The 19,003-nt window shown below is 29.3% G+C and overlaps 1 protein-coding gene across 1 annotated transcript in view; it reads right to left on the minus strand.

The window, feature by feature from the left end:
- The window catches only part of para (sodium voltage-gated channel paralytic), a 311,186-nt gene that overhangs the window by 149,078 nt on the left and 143,105 nt on the right, over window positions 1-19,003 (minus strand). The window contains exons 9-11 of the mRNA XM_080152120.1: window positions 16,495-16,608; window positions 12,710-12,838; window positions 5,562-5,653 (exon numbers count right to left, since the gene is read on the minus strand). Coding sequence (XP_080008246.1) covers window positions 5,562-5,653; window positions 12,710-12,838; window positions 16,495-16,608 — 335 coding nt within the window. The remainder of the gene's footprint in view (window positions 1-5,561; window positions 5,654-12,709; window positions 12,839-16,494; window positions 16,609-19,003) is intronic.

The following is a 19,003-nucleotide window of genomic DNA, read 5'->3' on the forward strand; positions in this document are numbered from 1 at the left end:
ATATGTTCTGTGTAAATTATCATAGCATTAAAAATGGGTTGTTTAATGCTTTTTTTTCTTTGGTACATTTAAACAAAAATAATATAGGCATTCAAATTAAAAAATGGATGATGAGTTAGTTAATAATCTTGGACATAATTCTTTGCAATTAGATTCAAATTTAAATCATTCGTGTTCTTACTTTGAAAACCATGAATTTGTAAACTTCATTGGAAAGAGGGAGGAAAAGTTTTCAGTCTATAGTCAGAATATTAGAAGTATAAATAATAAAATCGACGATATACAAGAATTATTATCGGAGATAGAAACTGAAAAATTTTCTTTTAGTATTCTATTATTTCAAGAAATTTGGGCAGCAAATAACGCACAGACCACTAGATTAGAAAATTATCAAGATATTATCTTACAAACAAGGGAAGGAAAAAGGGGTGGGGGTTTAGGAATATATCTTAAGCAAAACTTAAGTTATGAAATTATTGATGAATTATCATATATTTTAGAGGGCGAATTTGAGACTCAATTCATAAAAGTATTTTTTGGTAAGAACAAATTTAAGATTATAGGCAATATTTACAGAATTCCTGGTGGTAACTTAAATAACTTTATAGAATGGTTTGGAGAAAAATTAACATTTCTTAAAACTGACCCAGTTTTAAAAAAATCTGATGAAATTATATTTGGGGGTGATTTCAATGCAAATTTTCTAAACTTTGATTCCCACAACCAAACAAATGATCTTTTGAACCTATTAATATCCACTTCTTTTCTACCAATGATTACTCTACCTACTAGAATTTGTCAAAATTCAGCAACTCTCATTGATAACATATTTAGCAATAAAAAGCAAGAATTTTATGAAAGCGGCCTAATTATATCTTCTATTTCTGATCATCTCCCAATTTTTTACTTAAATGTAACTTGTGAAAAAAATACTTCAAACCAAAAACAATATTATTGTGATATGAGTCCAAATAACATAGAAAACTTTAAAGAGAAACTCTCTTCACAAAATTGGGAAGGTGTTAATAATGATAATATTCCGAAAACTGCCTTTGAAAGTTTTGGTAACATATTAGAAAAGTACTTTAAAGAGAGTTTCCCTTTAAAAGAAAAATGTGTAAACAAAGGAAAAGTTCCTATTAACCCGTGGATGTCACAGGAGTTATTAAAAATCAGAAAAGCCAAAAATAGGGCCTTTAAAAACAAACTTAAACATAGGACTGAATCTGCTGAAAATAAATTTAAATGCCTAAATAATAAATTCAAAAAACTTGCTAGAAAAGAGAAGAAAAAATATTACCATGAAAGATTTGAAGATTGTGTTACTGATATCAGAAAGACTTGGTCGCTAATTAACTTAATAGTCAAGAAAAAAAAGTGTAAAAATGACGTGCCTTGTGTTTTTACAGATGCACAAAAATCCTATAATACTTTCTCTGAGATAGCCAATGGCTTTAATGACTTTTTTGTTGATGTTGGGCCAAGACTTTCTGAATCAATACCTCAATCTTCTAAATCTTTCAGGGATTTCTTGGGGGATCAATATGATGAAGAATTTAACTTTCAGGAAGTAAACTCTTTTATTATCAATATAACTTTGTCCAAATTAAAATCAAAATCAAGTGTAGGTAATGATAATATCTCTATGAAACTTTTAAAAGAAATAATGCCAATAATTGTAAAGCCTATCATTCACCTGTTTAACCTCTCTTTAAACACTGGCTACATTCCTGATAACTATAAATGTGCAAAAATTATACCTATTTACAAAGCTGGTGAAAGAGATAGATTTGACAATTATCGTCCTATTTCCATACTTCCAGCCCTCTCTAAATTACTTGAGAAAATTGTTGCTTTTCAAATGATTAGATATCTTGAGGGAAACAAAATGTTATATCAACATCAATATGGCTTCAGAAGGTCAAGAGACACACAACAACCACTGATACATTTAATCAACAAAGTTTATGACGGACTGAATAAGCCCCAATCAGAATACAGTGCCTGTGTGTTTCTTGACCTTAAAAAGGCATTTGACACGTGTGATATACCAATTTTACTATCCAAACTAAAACACTATGGTTTTAAAGGTGTATCTGCAAAATGGTTTGAAAATTATCTAACTAATAGAAAACAGTATGTTGAAATAAATGGTGTAAAGTCCAAAGAAAAAGTATTAACCCATGGAGTACCACAGGGCTCTGTCATTGGACCAATTTTGTTCTTGTTGTATATAAACGACCTTCCAAATTCAACAACCTTATTTTGTAGCCTTTTTGCAGATGACACAATATTTTGTAAAACCTCAAGTAATTTAGAAACCATAAAAACATCATTAAATGAAGAATTAGATAAGGCATCAGTATGGTTTAGGGCAAATAAACTTTCTTTAAATGTATCTAAAACAAAATACATGGTCTTCAGACTTAGCAGTATGCAACCTGTCAATAATAACTTTAGAATCTTCATTAATGGGGAGGAAGTTGAGAGAATCAGCAATGAAAATGAAACAAAGTCTTTTAAATTTGTTGGGGTACATCTTGATGAATTTCTCAATTGGAATGAGCATACAAAAATGGTAAAAAACAAAGTTTCTAGTTCTCTATATGCATTAAATCAAATAAAAAATGTTCTCCCATCAAAAACTTTGAAAACGATTTATTCCTCAATGATTTTGCCTCACTTAAATTATTCTAATATCACATGGGGTCTCTCTAAAAGTAAAGATATTGATCAAATAAGAAAACACCAAAAAAGGGCAATAAGGATTATTGTAGGTGCTAATTATAATGCACACACTGAAATTTTGTTTGGACAATCTAAAATCTTAAAATTTGATGATTTGGTAAATTTAAACATTTTAAATTTTATAAGTAAATTTTTTCATAAGAAACTCCCAGAAAGCTTTGATAACATGTTTAAAGTTCTTTCTTCTCAGAGATCAAAAAAGTTACTGATAAGTATACCTAAAACAAAACATCTTGAATATTTTCCAGCAGTGTCATTTCCAAAACTTTGGAATAACTTGAGAAATGAAATAAGGCTTTCAGACTCTGTAAAGAAATCATTGTCCATGATTAAAAAAGATTATCTTTTAAATTATAAATCATTTCATTGCAACAAAAGAAAATGCTTTTCCTGTAAGAAATAAAATCTGTACCAACTTCTGTAACTGTAAATAGTTATTTAGTCAACCCACTTAATTATTGATCTATTAAATTCGTGTAAATATCTTTATATAATAAATAATTTTTGTAATTTCTGGCTATAAATAAAATGATAAATGAAATCAATTAAAGGGGTAAATTTACGGCCTACTCCAAGGCTTAATTACTCCTTGCTATGCAATTTTTAAAATATGATTTTATATGTATATTTAATAATTTAAATGTATTGCATTAGTTAATAAATTCTATTCTATTCTAACTATCAATCAATCTGGCAACCTATCTATCTATGTATAACCATGTATTGGATGTAGGTATACTTGCTATTTACAATGTAGGTGGATCATTTATAACTTTAAGTATTCACTTTTTGCCAAATATAGTTTTCTGTGCAGGCCAACAGGGGGTAACAGAAAGAATGAGGGAAAGTAGAAAAAAAAATAGAAGAAATGGATATAAAAAAATAGATAAGAATATCAAATAGAAAGAAAGAGTTTTATAAAAAAAAAAAGAGATATAGATAGATGAGTGACAAAACGAAAGATAAAATGAAATTGATGAAAAAAAATGTGATATAAAAAATATAATTTAAAATAAATCTTCTTGTTTGTAAAATACACTAACATCATAAAGTAATATATACTTCTAACAAATATAAATTCAATCATTTCATCTAAATTATTGATCAAAGTAAACAATCCACCTCCCTTATATCTATCTATCTATTTCTTTATTTTGTATATCATCTATAGATACTATTAATCATATTTTCAACAAAAATAAGGATGCTATAAACAATATTATCATGTTATAAAAACATTCAGAAATTTGTTAAAGTCAAAAGGAGAAATTTTATTTTTAAAGAAGTAAAGGAAACAAAAGTACAATGATATAATAACATAATAAACCCTTACTCATATAAGCTTACTATTGAAAGCCTAAAAATGAATTATATTCAGTAAACAATAACAGAATGGACAATAAAAATATGATAAGTTATAATTTTACACTATTTTAGTGACCTTTTTAAAGCTAAAAACTTTTCAAAACTTGTTATGAATAATATTAAACTCTGTGTATAATACTATGCATATAGTATTGATCTTAATGATAATATGATTATTAGTGTACACCCTGTCTATAATACTATGCATATAGTATTGATAATAATAATAATATGATTATTAGTGTACACCTTGTGTATAATACTATACATATAGTATTAATAATAATAATATGATTATTAGTGTACACCCTGTCTATAATACTATGCATATAGTATTAATAATAATAATATGATTATTAGTGTACACCCTGTGTGTAATACTATGCATATAGTATTAATAATAATAATATGATTATTAGTGTACACCCTTTGTATAATACTATGCATATTTCATGCTTTCAGACTCTGTAAAGAAATCATTGTCCATGATTAAAAAAGATTATCTTTTAAATTATAAATCATTTCATTGCAACAAAAGAAAATGCTTTTCCTGTAAGAAATAAAATCTGTACCAACTTCTGTAACTGTAAATAGTTATTTAGTCAACCCACTTAATTATTGATCTATTAAATTCGTGTAAATATCTTTATATAATAAATAATTTTTGTAATTTCTGGCTATAAATAAAATGATAAATGAAATCAATTAAAGGGGTAAATTTACGGCCTACTCCAAGGCTTAATTACTCCTTGCTATGCAATTTTTAAAATATGATTTTATATGTATATTTAATAATTTAAATGTATTGCATTAGTTAATAAATTCTATTCTATTCTATATATTATTGATAATAATATTAATATGATTATGAGTGAACACCCTACATATAATACTATGCATATAGTATTGATAATAATAATAATATGATTATTAGTGAACACCCTGTATATAATACTATGCATATAGTATTGATAATAATAATAATATGATTATTAGTGTACACCCTGTGTATAATACTATACATATAGTATTGATAATAATGATAATATGATTATTAGTGTACACCCTGTATATAATACTATGCATATAGTATTGATAATAATAATACTTTACTTATAATCAATTATGTATTATCTATCTCTTATTCTTGCATACAGTTTTCAACGATAGGTATACTTAATCTTGAAATAAGTTATTGCATAAAAAAATGTGTCTTTCAAAGTCACCCTTTTTTACAGAACAGCCATTTATAAAATTGTACATGTAAATTTTGTTATTGTTAGTATGTAACTTTAAAAAAAAGATACAATTACACAAGAATACAAAGAGATCACGTTATAAAGAAAACAATTACACAAAGATATAAAGAGATCACGTAGTGTAGTGCTTTTGTGTTAAATCTCTGAAACAGTTGGTTTGTTTAGGAATCTTGTTTAGGGTAGCTTTACCTGGAATAATGGCGACAGTTTTGAGAGCTCTTAACACACGGAAGGTTCTGAGGGCCGCGAGGTTACCAAGATCGATTCCCATTGTCAAATATCTAAATAAAAAAATTATTATATTTAAGACTGAAAACTAAGCAATTCTCAAGCCATTAAAAACCAAAAATGATAGGACTGATACCTCCTTAACCTTGCAGTATATGGCAGTTGTCCTACTATTTTACAACCTGACTGTGTTGACAGGTGTTCTACTTTAATCAAACCATTGGTCCTTTGTATTGTATGACGTCATTACATAAACGTGAGGAAACTAACCATCTTACCATCTAACTCTTTTAGAATAGAATATAGATGAAATGAAAAATCTCTGGCATGAAAAATGATGAAGTAGGTATGTTGATCCACAAAGAACTTTTGATTTGACATAATTTGGCATCTTGGCGATGTAATACACGCATTTTTATTTCATCTATGCGCAAATTTGACACATTTTTGTTCAATCATGATTCTAATTATTTTAAGACAATAGTTTTTTTTTGTCAAAATTGCTCTAGTAATTGAAAATAAGTGATTTTAGATAATAGTAAATACTTTTTAGTTAGATCCTAATATACATTTTTATTTAATACAATTATTATAAAAAAATTAAATTATTTAATTGGTGTCATATTTGTAAATTAAAAAAATTTTAATTCATTTATTTGTGAACCCTGTCTAAAAATGCACTTTCACTTTTACCATCCAGAATTGGCGCCAAAAGTTAAAAAAAGTTTGTGAGTGTATTGGGGATGATATTGTTGCAGGGATCTAAAGGGATAAGACAATGGCCGATAATTTAATGTGTATCTCCAATGTTGAAACACAAAATTACCCCTTCTGTAGATTACAATTAGTGGTTAAGCTGTTTAAACAAACAACTTAATAAACCAACCAATCAAATTCAAAATTCAATAGTCCCCAAAGTTGTTAAGTCAACAAATAATTAAACGTTATTATAAAACTTTGGGGACTAGTAAATAAAAGCAACCTCATGTCCCAGCCCTTCCTGATTTGTGGGCGAGTGTAACTAATATGATGTACATAAACTCAAAAAATAAAGGTACTAAGAAAGAGAGGGAATGTCTGATTGAGCCAATAGGAGAATCGCATCGGTACATACATTTAATTTCATTGGTTGAAATTTTGTACACATCTTGTTACGAATGCATGTAATTTTCATTTCATACATAGATAAAAGTCAGCTGTAAACAGTATATTTTCTTAGTAGAAAGCTTTGCGGAATCAGAATTAATTGCCCAAAAATTTCGTTTTAATTTGAAAGCTTCGAAACGAGGTGGATTCTTAAAAAAAAAGTTAGGCAGGCTACTCGCTGGTGAGGCAAAATTATTTTTGTGAAAAATCCTCCAAAATCGAATAAAAAAATTTACAAAAATTAAATAAAATCTTAAAAGGGTTATTAACATATGATTTTGTTTAATTTTTGTAGATTTTCAATGTGCTTTTAGATGATTTTTCACAAAAATAATTTTGCCTAACTACCGAGTAGCGAGTCTATAATTTTTTAAGAATTCACATCAGCTTGAGTCGAAAGTAAACAATACTTTTGTCTGCTAGAAATGTTCCTTCTTAGATTTGACGAAAAAAGGGTTCAGAATATGCTTCTATTCTTCTATTTCTATTACTCAAAACTTTTCATAAGCGCAGCCACTTTATAAACATAAATAATAGCGGCTACGCCCCTAGATATATTCGACCCCCCATTGCCAAATATTTGTAGGGACTCATAATTTTTAGTTGCCATTTTTCTTGGGGGGTTGGTGGAACCCTCTCAAAAAATAATTATAAAGCTTCCAAGGACCTATAAAAAGCAACATTGTAAAGGAGAACTATGTCGGTTCAGCAGTTAGCGACACACTTCGGTAGAAAAAGAAACACAGGCGTAAATATAAACTCACAGTCCTCCTGTTAAATATATGGATATATATATTTTTTGGTATAGTCCCTTTCGTGGCAACGCAACTTAAGGGGCGATTCTTCGTATTTTTTAAAGTAGCTTTTCCCCCATGTGGGGCAATCACCTAGCCCAATATAACCTAACATTCCTAAAATAAACTATTAAAAGCCATTTTAAAAATACGACGAATCGCCCCTTATGCCACAAAATGGACTATTCACGATTATTTTTACTATAGTTTACATCTCAATTTTTCCCAAGGAATCTATTTCTGCATAGAAAATGGTTGGAATAGCAGGGAGGGAGGGGACATTGAGCTGTTTATTACACCAGTCCCCAAAGTTGTATAATACGTTTTCTTATTCGTTGGCTTAACAACTTTGGGGACTATGAATTTTGATTGGTAAGTTCATTATATTAAGTGTCCAAACATTTCTAACCACTAATTATTATCTATTGAAGGGTTACTCTTGTGTATCATTATTGGGGTTGTACATCAATTTATCGGCCATTGTCTTATCCCTTAGATCCCTGTAGAAATAGAGAGTCTGCAACTAATGTGACAAATATTGCACTTTAAATGAAGTCATAACACAATTGATAATGTTTTTCCCCTCACTTTTACACTATTTTGATATATATTTAAAAAAGAATCTCAACCATAATATTTAAAAATAGTAGGTACTGCTGCTTCATAACGAAATATATTTCACAGAAAAAAATCTTCATTATCAATCTCATCTCTTGTAGAAGTGAATCAAGCATTATTAGCTTGGTCGTTTTAGAAAAAAGAAAATTTTAAATAATGTATACTCTTTTATAGATGTATCAAATATAAGTTAAAAAACAAAGATGCTTAGTTACAGAGGGTAAATTAAAATATCAGCATACAGTTCAATATTCTAATTCAATTGTAATCCAACTTCAAAAGTCAAAATGAAAGGAATTTTATTTCATTGTGAATCACTTGACTTCAAGGCTAAAGCTTTAAACACATCTATTCCATTTGTTCTATTGAATGATTATGTTCCTCCAGCTTTAACAGTTGCAGTGTCATAGAATACTAAGCAGTTAGACAAATGCATCTCAATCTAACAAGAACATCTCAATAAAAAACTGCAGATAGAAAACATTATGACAAAATTTCAAAAAAAATTAGGTTGAAAAACATACTAACTTTATAATATGACAACATTTCAAACAAATTAAAAGGTAATATAAGGCTATTCCTTTAGGCCTACTTGATAAATATGATTTTTATTTAATGTAAAATAATGAAAGTAGTTTTTACTGGCACTTATGTAAGCTTGTTTTAGAATTAAGATTATCCCATGCTAGCTAGTGCAGAATAAGCTTCCTTTCTCATGATCTTTTGTTAAAATGTACAATTTCCCCTTGACACAGTCAAAAACAAATCTCCTCAAACAAAGAAAAAAAGCAAAACAAAATTTTGTAGGTGAATGTTAACAAATTATTTTGTTACTTAGGCAATACTTCAGAGACACTTGACACTCAAAACCAAATAATAAAAGTGCATCCATGGTAAAAAGACACTTTCAATGAGCATTTTCATAATTTATCAAAGATCTTAGAGAGTCAAGAAATGATTGAAATTAATCTATATTGTGTGCATGGTATAGCTTTGTAATACTCACACTTTAAAGCATTTTCTGTATAAATTGCATTTTGTTTTTGTTTTTACGATCTTCTTTCTTATTAATGAATAAAAATATTGTAAAGCTTTGAATTCAATCAATTATTGCATTATTGTGTTAACTCTTAATTAATTTGATATTACATTTTCATAGAAATGTTCCTCATTATATATTGTTTGATACATTTTCATGTTTTATTTAATGCATTAAAACTAAAAATAAGATTGCAGAAATTTGTTAATTCTTTATTTCATGGTGACTTTTTCTATAAAGCTAAAAAACATATATTTGATGTTATATATTTTATATTATCCTATAAACTCAATACAATATTAAAATACTAGCGGCTTCGCCCCTAGCCTCTAGGGGCTTCGCCCTATATAGTTTTGGGAAGTCAACCCTCCTTAATAGAAATATTCAAAAAAATATTCTTTGTTTAATTACTCTGTGATAAAATTAAACCCAGGTTGTGCGCTTTATGCACAAAAATTTTTAATTTGTACAAATTAAACCCAGGTTGTTTGCCATATACAAAAAAATTTCAATTCGTAAAAATTAGACCTAGGTTGTTCGCATATACAAAAATTAAAATTAAAAAAAATATATTTTGATTTTTTTTTTGGGGGGGGGATTCATGGGGGCTTTGCCCCATGTTGCAGTGGGGTTCCCCACCCCAATTACTGGTTTTTGTTTTAAAAAATTAATAAAGAAAAAAATTTGGAAGTGGGGATTTTTTTATTTTTGGGGGGGTTGGAGTGTGCCACCTCCCAAGAAAATAGCTTAAAACCACCAGAGGACCAGTAGGTATATTCCCAGAAGGGTAGAGCCTAATTTGATCAGCAGTTACTGAGATTTTACAAAAAATGTAAAAAAAAAAAATTTGGGGGTTGGATTTTTTTTATTTTTTGGGGGGTTGGGGGTGTCCCACCCCCCCAAGAAAATAGCCTAAAACCACCACAGGACCAGTAGGTATATTCCCTGAAGAGTAGAATCCGATCGGTTCAGTGGTTACCGAGATCTTAAGGGACAGACAGACGGACAGACAGACGGTCAGACGGACAGACGGACAGACATCAAGCTACTTTGTATTATAGATTGCATGAATTCAATGGGTATTGTCTTTTTTAAAAACCAATAACAATGTTGTATTTCATTTGATTGTTTTCATATTTGCTAATATCAATAAATAAATCTGTCAGTTTCTTCATTATGATTTCTTATTCAAAAGATTGATTTGATAATGCACATTTGAAATAAACAAATCATTAACAACTGAGGGAATAAAAGGGATAAGACAATGTTCGAAAAATTAATGTACATCACCAATAATGATTTACAAAATTACTCAGACTATAAATTACAATTATTAATTAAAACATTTGGACACTCAGCTTAATGAACCAACCAATAAAGATTCACTAAATGTCTCCAAAGTCGTTAAGCTAACAAATATTTAAACTTTATGATAACACTTTGGGGACTAGTGTAATAAACATCCCTATTTCTCCTTCCCTTCAGGCTGGCAACTTCACAAATTACTGTGAGAATATTGAGAAGTAAAAAAAATCCATATCCTTTTTGGTATATAAAATAGTATGGCAAATGCATATGTATAAATATGAAAAGTTGCTGTGTAAATATGGGAAATTGATGGGAGTAAGGCATACAAACCATTTAGTAGGTGCTAAAATGGCATTTGATTTATAGCACCTAAACTGCACTGTATCATATATTGAAATGCCTATTTTAAAAGGGAGGAAACTTAAAGAGATATAAATATATCTTACTTTTGATATTTCACTGTACACAAATGCACTAATACAATCATTAAAATGTATGATATATCTTATTCCTTTTCCAATAATTTAAATTGTAATTGATGTTTTTAGCACAAATTTAGCAGAAATTTAGTGCTTTATAGGACTAATGTAATTTTATTATACGTTAGATGCAATAATGCTACTAGCTTTCTAGCTTACATATCTTCTAGAATTCAGATTTTAAGTGCTTTGGTACATAAACGAGTTTTTGTGAATTCTTGATATATTTCTCTAAAAATACATTATAATATAATTTGTATTTTTGAGGTCTTGAGAAATTAAAAAATATCAATAAAATAGAAGATATCTCATTTGAATATGATTAATATTTCAAATATAGTTTTCACTTATTATTTCCTTTTTTTCCCACCTTATCTTATACTTAAACTATATATAAATGTAAGCCATAAAAAGGCAAAAATGCAAAAGCAGACCAATTTGTCTTTTTTTTTCTTTGGGGCCCGAGACTGACCTTGTCTTACAATTTATGGAGAGATGTATGAGTTTAGAAAACTTTATTTTGGGCATTTATTTGGGTATTGTGTCAGGGATCTAAAGGGATAAGACAATGGCTGATTAATTGATGTACATCCCCAATAATTATACACAAATTATCCCTTCTGTAGATTACAAAAAGTGGTTGAAATGTTTGGACATTCATCTAAATGAACCAAAATTTTGGGACTAGCAGCTAAATTTTTAAATTTTTAAAATCGTTAAAGATCTAAATAAAGAACTTTCAATATATTGCCATTATAATATAGAAAGTTTTAAATCAGATTCTATCATCCCTTAAAAAACCTTACATAAGCAAATAAATCTAAACATTCTATAAGAAACTTTGTCCTAAAAAGAAATTTCCAAAGTAAATCAAAATCTTCTGTATGTAAGTATGAGGGATTTGTGTGTGTGTATGTATGTATGTGTGTGTGTGTGAGTGTGTAAATAAAGTTGAAATATTAGTCATTTCCGGAGATTGCCAATCACAACCACAAACCTTTACCCTCATTTTACAGTAAGAATTTTCTGGATTTTTCAAATTAAGGCACAGTAAAATATTCAGGGATCTAAAGGGATAAGACAATGGCCAATAAATTGATGTACATCTTCATATCATACACAAAATCACCCCATCTGTAGATCAAAATTAGTGGTTTTAGCGTTTAAACACTCATATTAATAAATTAACCAATCAAAATTCACTTAAGTTCCCAAAGTTATTAATCTAACAAGTAAAAAAAGTAATTATGAAATTTTGGGGACTAGTGTAATAAACAGCCCATTGTCCCCTCTCTCACTGAAAATATTATAAAGATGAATAATAAAACCAAAAATCTTTACACTTAGAATATATTTAAAAAACATTGTAGAACTTTTTAAGAATTGTCTTAAACCAGAAGAGTAAAAATATAATGCATAGTCGAATTACAAAATGGACTACTTTAGTTTTATAAGATTATTTACAGACCTCTATCAAGTTATAAATAATCTCTGAAAATTTCAGTCGTCTATCCTGAAAAGGAGTCGATAAAATTGCAAAAATTTTAAAATCTAGGAATTGAGCATATGCCTTAGGATTCTTCACTAAAAATTCAGCTGTCTATCTTGAATAGGAGCCGAGAAAATTGCATTTACCCCATAGCGTTACGGACTGACTGTCTGACTGACGGACGAACAGTCAAAGTGAATTATAGAGCAACTTCGCTAGTAAAAATGAATACTTACGCTAAGCTGATGACGATGAAATCCAACCAATTCCAGGCGTCTCTGAGGTACGTAAATTTGGCCAAGGCAAATCCTCTTCCCATCACTTTCGTGGCTGACTCAAATGTGTAGATGGCTGTAAACACCACCCTAAATAGCAACATTGTTAGCAACTTAAAAGGGATCTAAAGGGATAAGACAATGACTGATGTACATTACCAATGATGATACACAAAAATATCGCTGCTGTAGATTAAAATTAGTGTTGAAACGTTTGGACAATCAACTTAATGAACCCACCAATCAGAATTTAATTATAGTCCCCAAAGTTGTTGAGCCAATGAATAACAAAATATTGTTATAAAACTTTGGGGACTAATGTAATAAACACTGAAACAGCCAAATGCCCCCTCCCTCTCTGGATAGTTAGTCATTCAAATGAAAAAGATAGAAAGAAAGTAAGGTAAATAGAAAGATAGAAATTAAGCATGAAATACAGCTACCAAGATATTTTGACAAACAGTCATTTTGAAAGAAAATAAATCAGATTGAAAATACAAAGAAATAAATGAAATAAAAATGTATCAAATGTTTTGTTTAAATCAAACTGACTACATCTACATCCTATTATATAAAGTTCTAAGCTTTTTTGTCTGTAGCAAAGGATCTCGCTAACCACTGAACCAATATGGTTCTCCTTTAAAATAAAGCTTCTTATAGGTTCAGGGAAGGTCTATAACTTTTTGGGGGGTAGGTAACTCCAACCATCCACGAGAAATCGCACATAGAAAAAAAATTCTGCTCCCAATTTCTTTTACTCTTAATTTCTAAAATTGTAGTACCCCTAGAGGCTTCAAGGGGGTGTATCCTCAAGTAATATAATATTGCAAAATGAATAAATAAATTAATGATAGATAAAGATACAAATTGTTTGTTTTAAGTAACCAAACACAATCTAACAATGTTTACTTTTGGCTTATCCTTCAAAAATATTACATAGATAATAGTATTACAGTATTGCATTTTTTGCCATTGTAAAATGATTATCAATAAACTTCAAAGATAATACTATATAAAGTGGCCAAACTGGTTAAATACCATTAAACTTTTGGGTATTGTCGGTTTCGTTAAATTGCCTCTTAAGGGGCGTTTCGTCGTAAATTTCAAGTAGCTTTTGAAAGGTTGTTTTAGATTAGGTTAGGTTAGGCAAATGTTAACTATTGCCCCGCAGGGTTAGAGCCCCTCGCAGGGGCTAGAAATACTAGAAAATCTAATGTGAATATACGACGAAATGCCCCTTAAGAGGCGATATCACGCAACCGACAATACCCAAACTTTTTCTTGAACATACTGAAAGTACATTTATTACTTAGAGGGGACTTTTAGACAAATCAATAAAAAAGTAATCTTATGATAAAAAGGCAAAATCTAGAGGAAATCTTACAGGAAATAATTTGTGTATAAAGAGGAAATATAATATTTATGCTATATACATAATTCCATACTTACAGCTATATAGAAAAGATAAAATATTGCAATAAAGTGTAAAATCATTTTCACAATTCCTTTTACATGTATGCATATATAATACTTGTTTTTGTTTTAAATCTTTACATTTTATTGTTTTAAAATTGTTTTTAAAAAAAAACAAAAAATTATTATTTAGCTCAGGGGCGTCCAAGCTTTTTTTTCTGGGGGGATAAAAATTTGTTAAGGGGGGGGTAATTCGTTTTTTTTTGGGGGGGGGAAATGGCGTAGGGTAGGGGTAAATTTTAAATGGGGGGGGGGGTAAAATGAAAAAATTACGGCTCCCCCAAATTCGTTTAGGGGGGGGGGTAATCCCCACTTTACCCCCCCCCCCTTTGACGTCTATGATTTAGCTTACATACTGATTGGGAAAAATATTATGTGTAAAATATAGATATTAAAATAAAGTAAATTCTTTTTTGAAGTTTGAAATTACTCAGATGATTCTATCTGTTCAATAGGTTTCATAATCATCATGATGCACTTGAGAAGTTTTACAAACGGACTTATTTTTCTTAATAAACTATTCTTGAATATTAAAAGTTTGAACTTACTCAGATGATTCTATTTGTTCAGTAGGTTTCATATTCATCATGATACAATTATTAAGTTTTACAAATGAACAAATTTTCCCCGATACACAATTGTTGAATATAAAAAGTTTGAATTTACTCATATGATTCTATCAACTAAATAGGTTTCAGAAGTTTTACAAATGGACTAATTTTCATTTATGAGTTACTTATAAAAAAGATAAAAAGTTTGAACTTACTCAGATGATTCAATTTGTTCAGTAGGCTTCATAATCATCATGATACAATTGTTAAGGTTTACAAATGAACCAATTTCCACCTATGAACTATTCTCGAATACAAAAAGTTTTAACCTACTTAGATGATTCTATCTGTTCAGTGGGCTTAATGATCATTATGATATAATTGAGAAGTTTTACAAATGGACTAATTTTCACGTATGAGTTATTTATAAAAAAGATAAAAAGTTTGAACTTACTCAGATGATTCTATCTGTTCACTAGGTTTCATAATCATCATGATTCAATTGAGAAGTTTTACAAACGGACTTATTTTTCCTAATAAACTATTTATGAATATAAAAAAAGTTTAAACTTACTCAGATGATTCTATCAGTTCAGTAGGTTTAATGACACCATGGAAACTGTCCCAATTTTGTATAACTTTTGCGGAACATGTTTCAGTTACGTCATATTTTTCTTTCCCGAAAAAGAGAAGGGGGAAAGAAAAAAAAGGGAAGGGGGGAAGAAAAAAGAGATGGGAGAAAAGGGGGTTTTCCCCATCTCTTTTGAAGAGATTTTCTTCCCCCCTTCTCTTTTTCGGGAAAGAAAAATATGACGTAACTGGAACATGTTCCGCAAAAGTTATACAAAATTGGGACAGTTTCCATGGTGTCTTCATAATCATCATGATACAATTGACAAGTTTAACAAATGAACTAATAATCACTTATGAACTATATAAGAAAATTTTAAGTTTGAACTTACTTAGATGATTCTATCTGTTCAGTAGGTTTCATGATCATCATGATACAATTGAGAAGATTTACAAATGGACTAATTTTCCCTAATAAACAATTCGTGGATACAAAAAGTTTGAACTTACTTAGATAATTCTATCTGTTCAGTAGATTTAATAATATCATGATACAATTTATAAGTTATACAAATGTTCTAATTTCCACTTATGAACTATTTATTAAAGTTTGAACTTACTCAGATGATTCTATCAACTAAACAGGTTTCAGAAGTTTTACAAATGGACTGATTTTCTCGTATGCGTTATTTATAAAAAAGATAAAAAGTTTGAACTTACTCAGATGATTCAATTTGTTCAGTAGGTTTCATGATCATCATGATACAATTGAGAAGTTTTAGAAATGGACTAATGTTCCCTAATAAACAATTTATGAATATAAAATATAAAGTTTGAACTTACTCAGATGATTCTATCAGTTCAGTAGGTTTCATAATCATCATGATACAATTGACAAGTTTAACAAATGAACTAATAATCACTTATGAACTATTTAGGAAAATTTTAAGTTTGAACTTACTCAGATGATTCTATCTGTTTAGTAGGTTTCATGATCATCATGATACAATTGAGAAGTTTTACAAATGGACTTATTTCCCCTTATGAACTATTTATGAAGATAAGTTTTAACTTACTTAGATAATTTTATGACAATTGAGGAGTTTTACAAATGGACTAATTTTGAGTTATTGATAAAAAGTTTGAACTTACTCAGATGATTCTATCTGTTCAGTAGGTTTCATAATCATCATGATACAATTGAGAAGGATGGTGACAATAATGATCAGAGAGAAGAGAGGATGGACTATGATGTGGATGGCAACTCTGAAACAGAAAAAGTGTTAAATTGATGTTATTGGGGAAGTATGGATTGATAAAAGGGGTTATTTTTATTGCATAATTCCATTAAGTTGGGTCTTGGGTTATAGTCAAATGCTCTTATTAAGTCAACGTATTCTTAATTATAACAAATTTATATATATATAAAATGGTCCAATAATTAAGAACAGTTTGACTTAATAAGAACATTTTACTACGACCCAACACCCAACTTTACAGATTTATGCGAAAAAATGACCCTCTTTATAGATAGATCAATAAATGCATGTCTATATAAAAAAATCTCATTAGAACCTTGAACAAACTTTTGAGCTTTCTCAAAAATGTATCAATGGCGGCTGGTTTCTGAAATCTTTTGAGCATGAGTAAAGCAACAAAAAACAAGAATGTTTTAATAGAGATGTAGATAAAAGGAATAATTGAAATATATATAAACGGGTGAATAGTTAATTCAAGTTATATAAATGGATGGAATGATAAAAAGCACAAATTTAAATTAAGATAATGATTTGTATTATAAATATCTAAACTGTGTAATAGACATTATAACACACATTGGACAGATATAATGTTAATCATATTTAAATTCTTTCAATTAAATTATGATTATAAAAGTGATGCACAATTTTAAATAATATCTTCTCATTCAGAGATCATAAGGGATAAGACAATGGCCGATAAATTGATGAAGATTCCCAATGATGATACACAAAATTACCCCTTCTGTAGATTACAATCAGTGGTCGAAACGTGAGGAAACTCACTAAATGAACCAATAAATAAAAATTCAATAATAGTCCCCAAGATTTCTAAGGCAACGAATAAAAAAACGATATAATAAGACTTTGAGGACAAGTTTGATAAACAGCTTATAGTCCCTTCCCTCCTTCTCTGCTTCTCATTTCTAGACTTTAATTTCTCTTAATTTAAGGTTATGATAGATAAATAGATAGATAATGATCTTATGGCATTAATGTACTAGCCCCAAATATCAAGTCCAAGAGAACTATATTTAGCCTCATTCTTATATCCATGTCAGATACCAATTTGGATAGATATATGATACATTTGGATAGATATCAAGATAGAAACTAGGATAGAAAGACAGAGAATTGGATAGATAGATAACTGTTTCATCACCTCTTTTGCTGAGAATTAATTTTGCAAGTTTTACACTAGTTGCTGAGGATGTCACTATTTTTTGTTAAGAATCAGTGGATCAACAATAAAAATAAATTCCAAAATTTTTGGGCAAATTAAGAAGATATTGTATTTTGATTAATTTAAAATCTATCAATAGAAATAAAAAATATTCAAATAATCAAAATATATTAAATATAAAGCAGCTTATAGTACAATACAATACAAATGACCAATTGCAATAATAGGCCAGTATATATTTTATTATTGGTCAATTAAAGTGTAATCTGGCCTATCATTGGTCATTTGTATTATATGAGTTAATTTTATTTATAGGCAGTGTAAGCTGCTTTATAAATATTTTTTTTTCCTGGTTGCTATCCCTTCCTTATCCCTGAGAATTTTACATTTTGATGGTTCAGCACTATGGGACAATATGCTCTTAAACCTGACACGAGTACAAGTCAGAGAGAGAGAAAGAGAGACAGAGAGAGAGACAGAGAGAGAGAGAGGGGGGGAGAGAGAGAGAGAGAGAGAGAGAGAAATAGAGAGAGAGAGAGAGGGGGGGAGAGGGGGGAGAGAGAGAGAAAGAGACAGAGAGAGAGACAGAGACAGACATACTGACAGAAGAAATATTGTAAAGGTATTTAGCAACGACCCTTTGCAAAATTTTAACACAGAATTTCGCATTTTCTTGTTAACACAGTATTTTAAACTAAATGCTAAAATCAAAAAAATATATCTTTTTTAAATGCTAAGAAAATGAAAATGACATTTGCATGACAAAGATGTTTAAAAATTACATGTAAACATAGGACACAGCCGTATCAGTAATCTAAAGGGATAAGACAATGCCCGATAAATTTATTTACATCCCCAATGATGATGGACATTCATGATGGACATTCAACTTAATGAATCTACCAATCAAAGTTTAATAATAGTCCCAAAAGTTGCTGCCCAACAAATAAGAAAACATTATTATAAAACTTTGGGGACTAGTATAATGAACATCCCAATGTCCCCTTCCTCCCAGCGAAGCATCTCTCCAAAGGTGGCGAAGCTCTTAAATGTAAACGTAATACCAACAAAGGAAATGGACGGAAAACAAAGTTTAGTGAATTCTAAATTTTAGAAGTTTAGAATTTAGAAATGAGAAAACTGTAATTAAAGTAGGACCAATAAACCAGGGATCGGAAGCCTCACGTAAGCCGCGTGTAAGCCTCAGTGAAATCGTGAT

This window comes from Acartia tonsa, chromosome 2 (genome assembly GCF_053477335.1).
Source record: "Acartia tonsa isolate MP-2025a chromosome 2, ASM5347733v1, whole genome shotgun sequence".
NCBI classification, from domain to species: Eukaryota; Metazoa; Arthropoda; class Copepoda; order Calanoida; family Acartiidae; genus Acartia; species Acartia tonsa.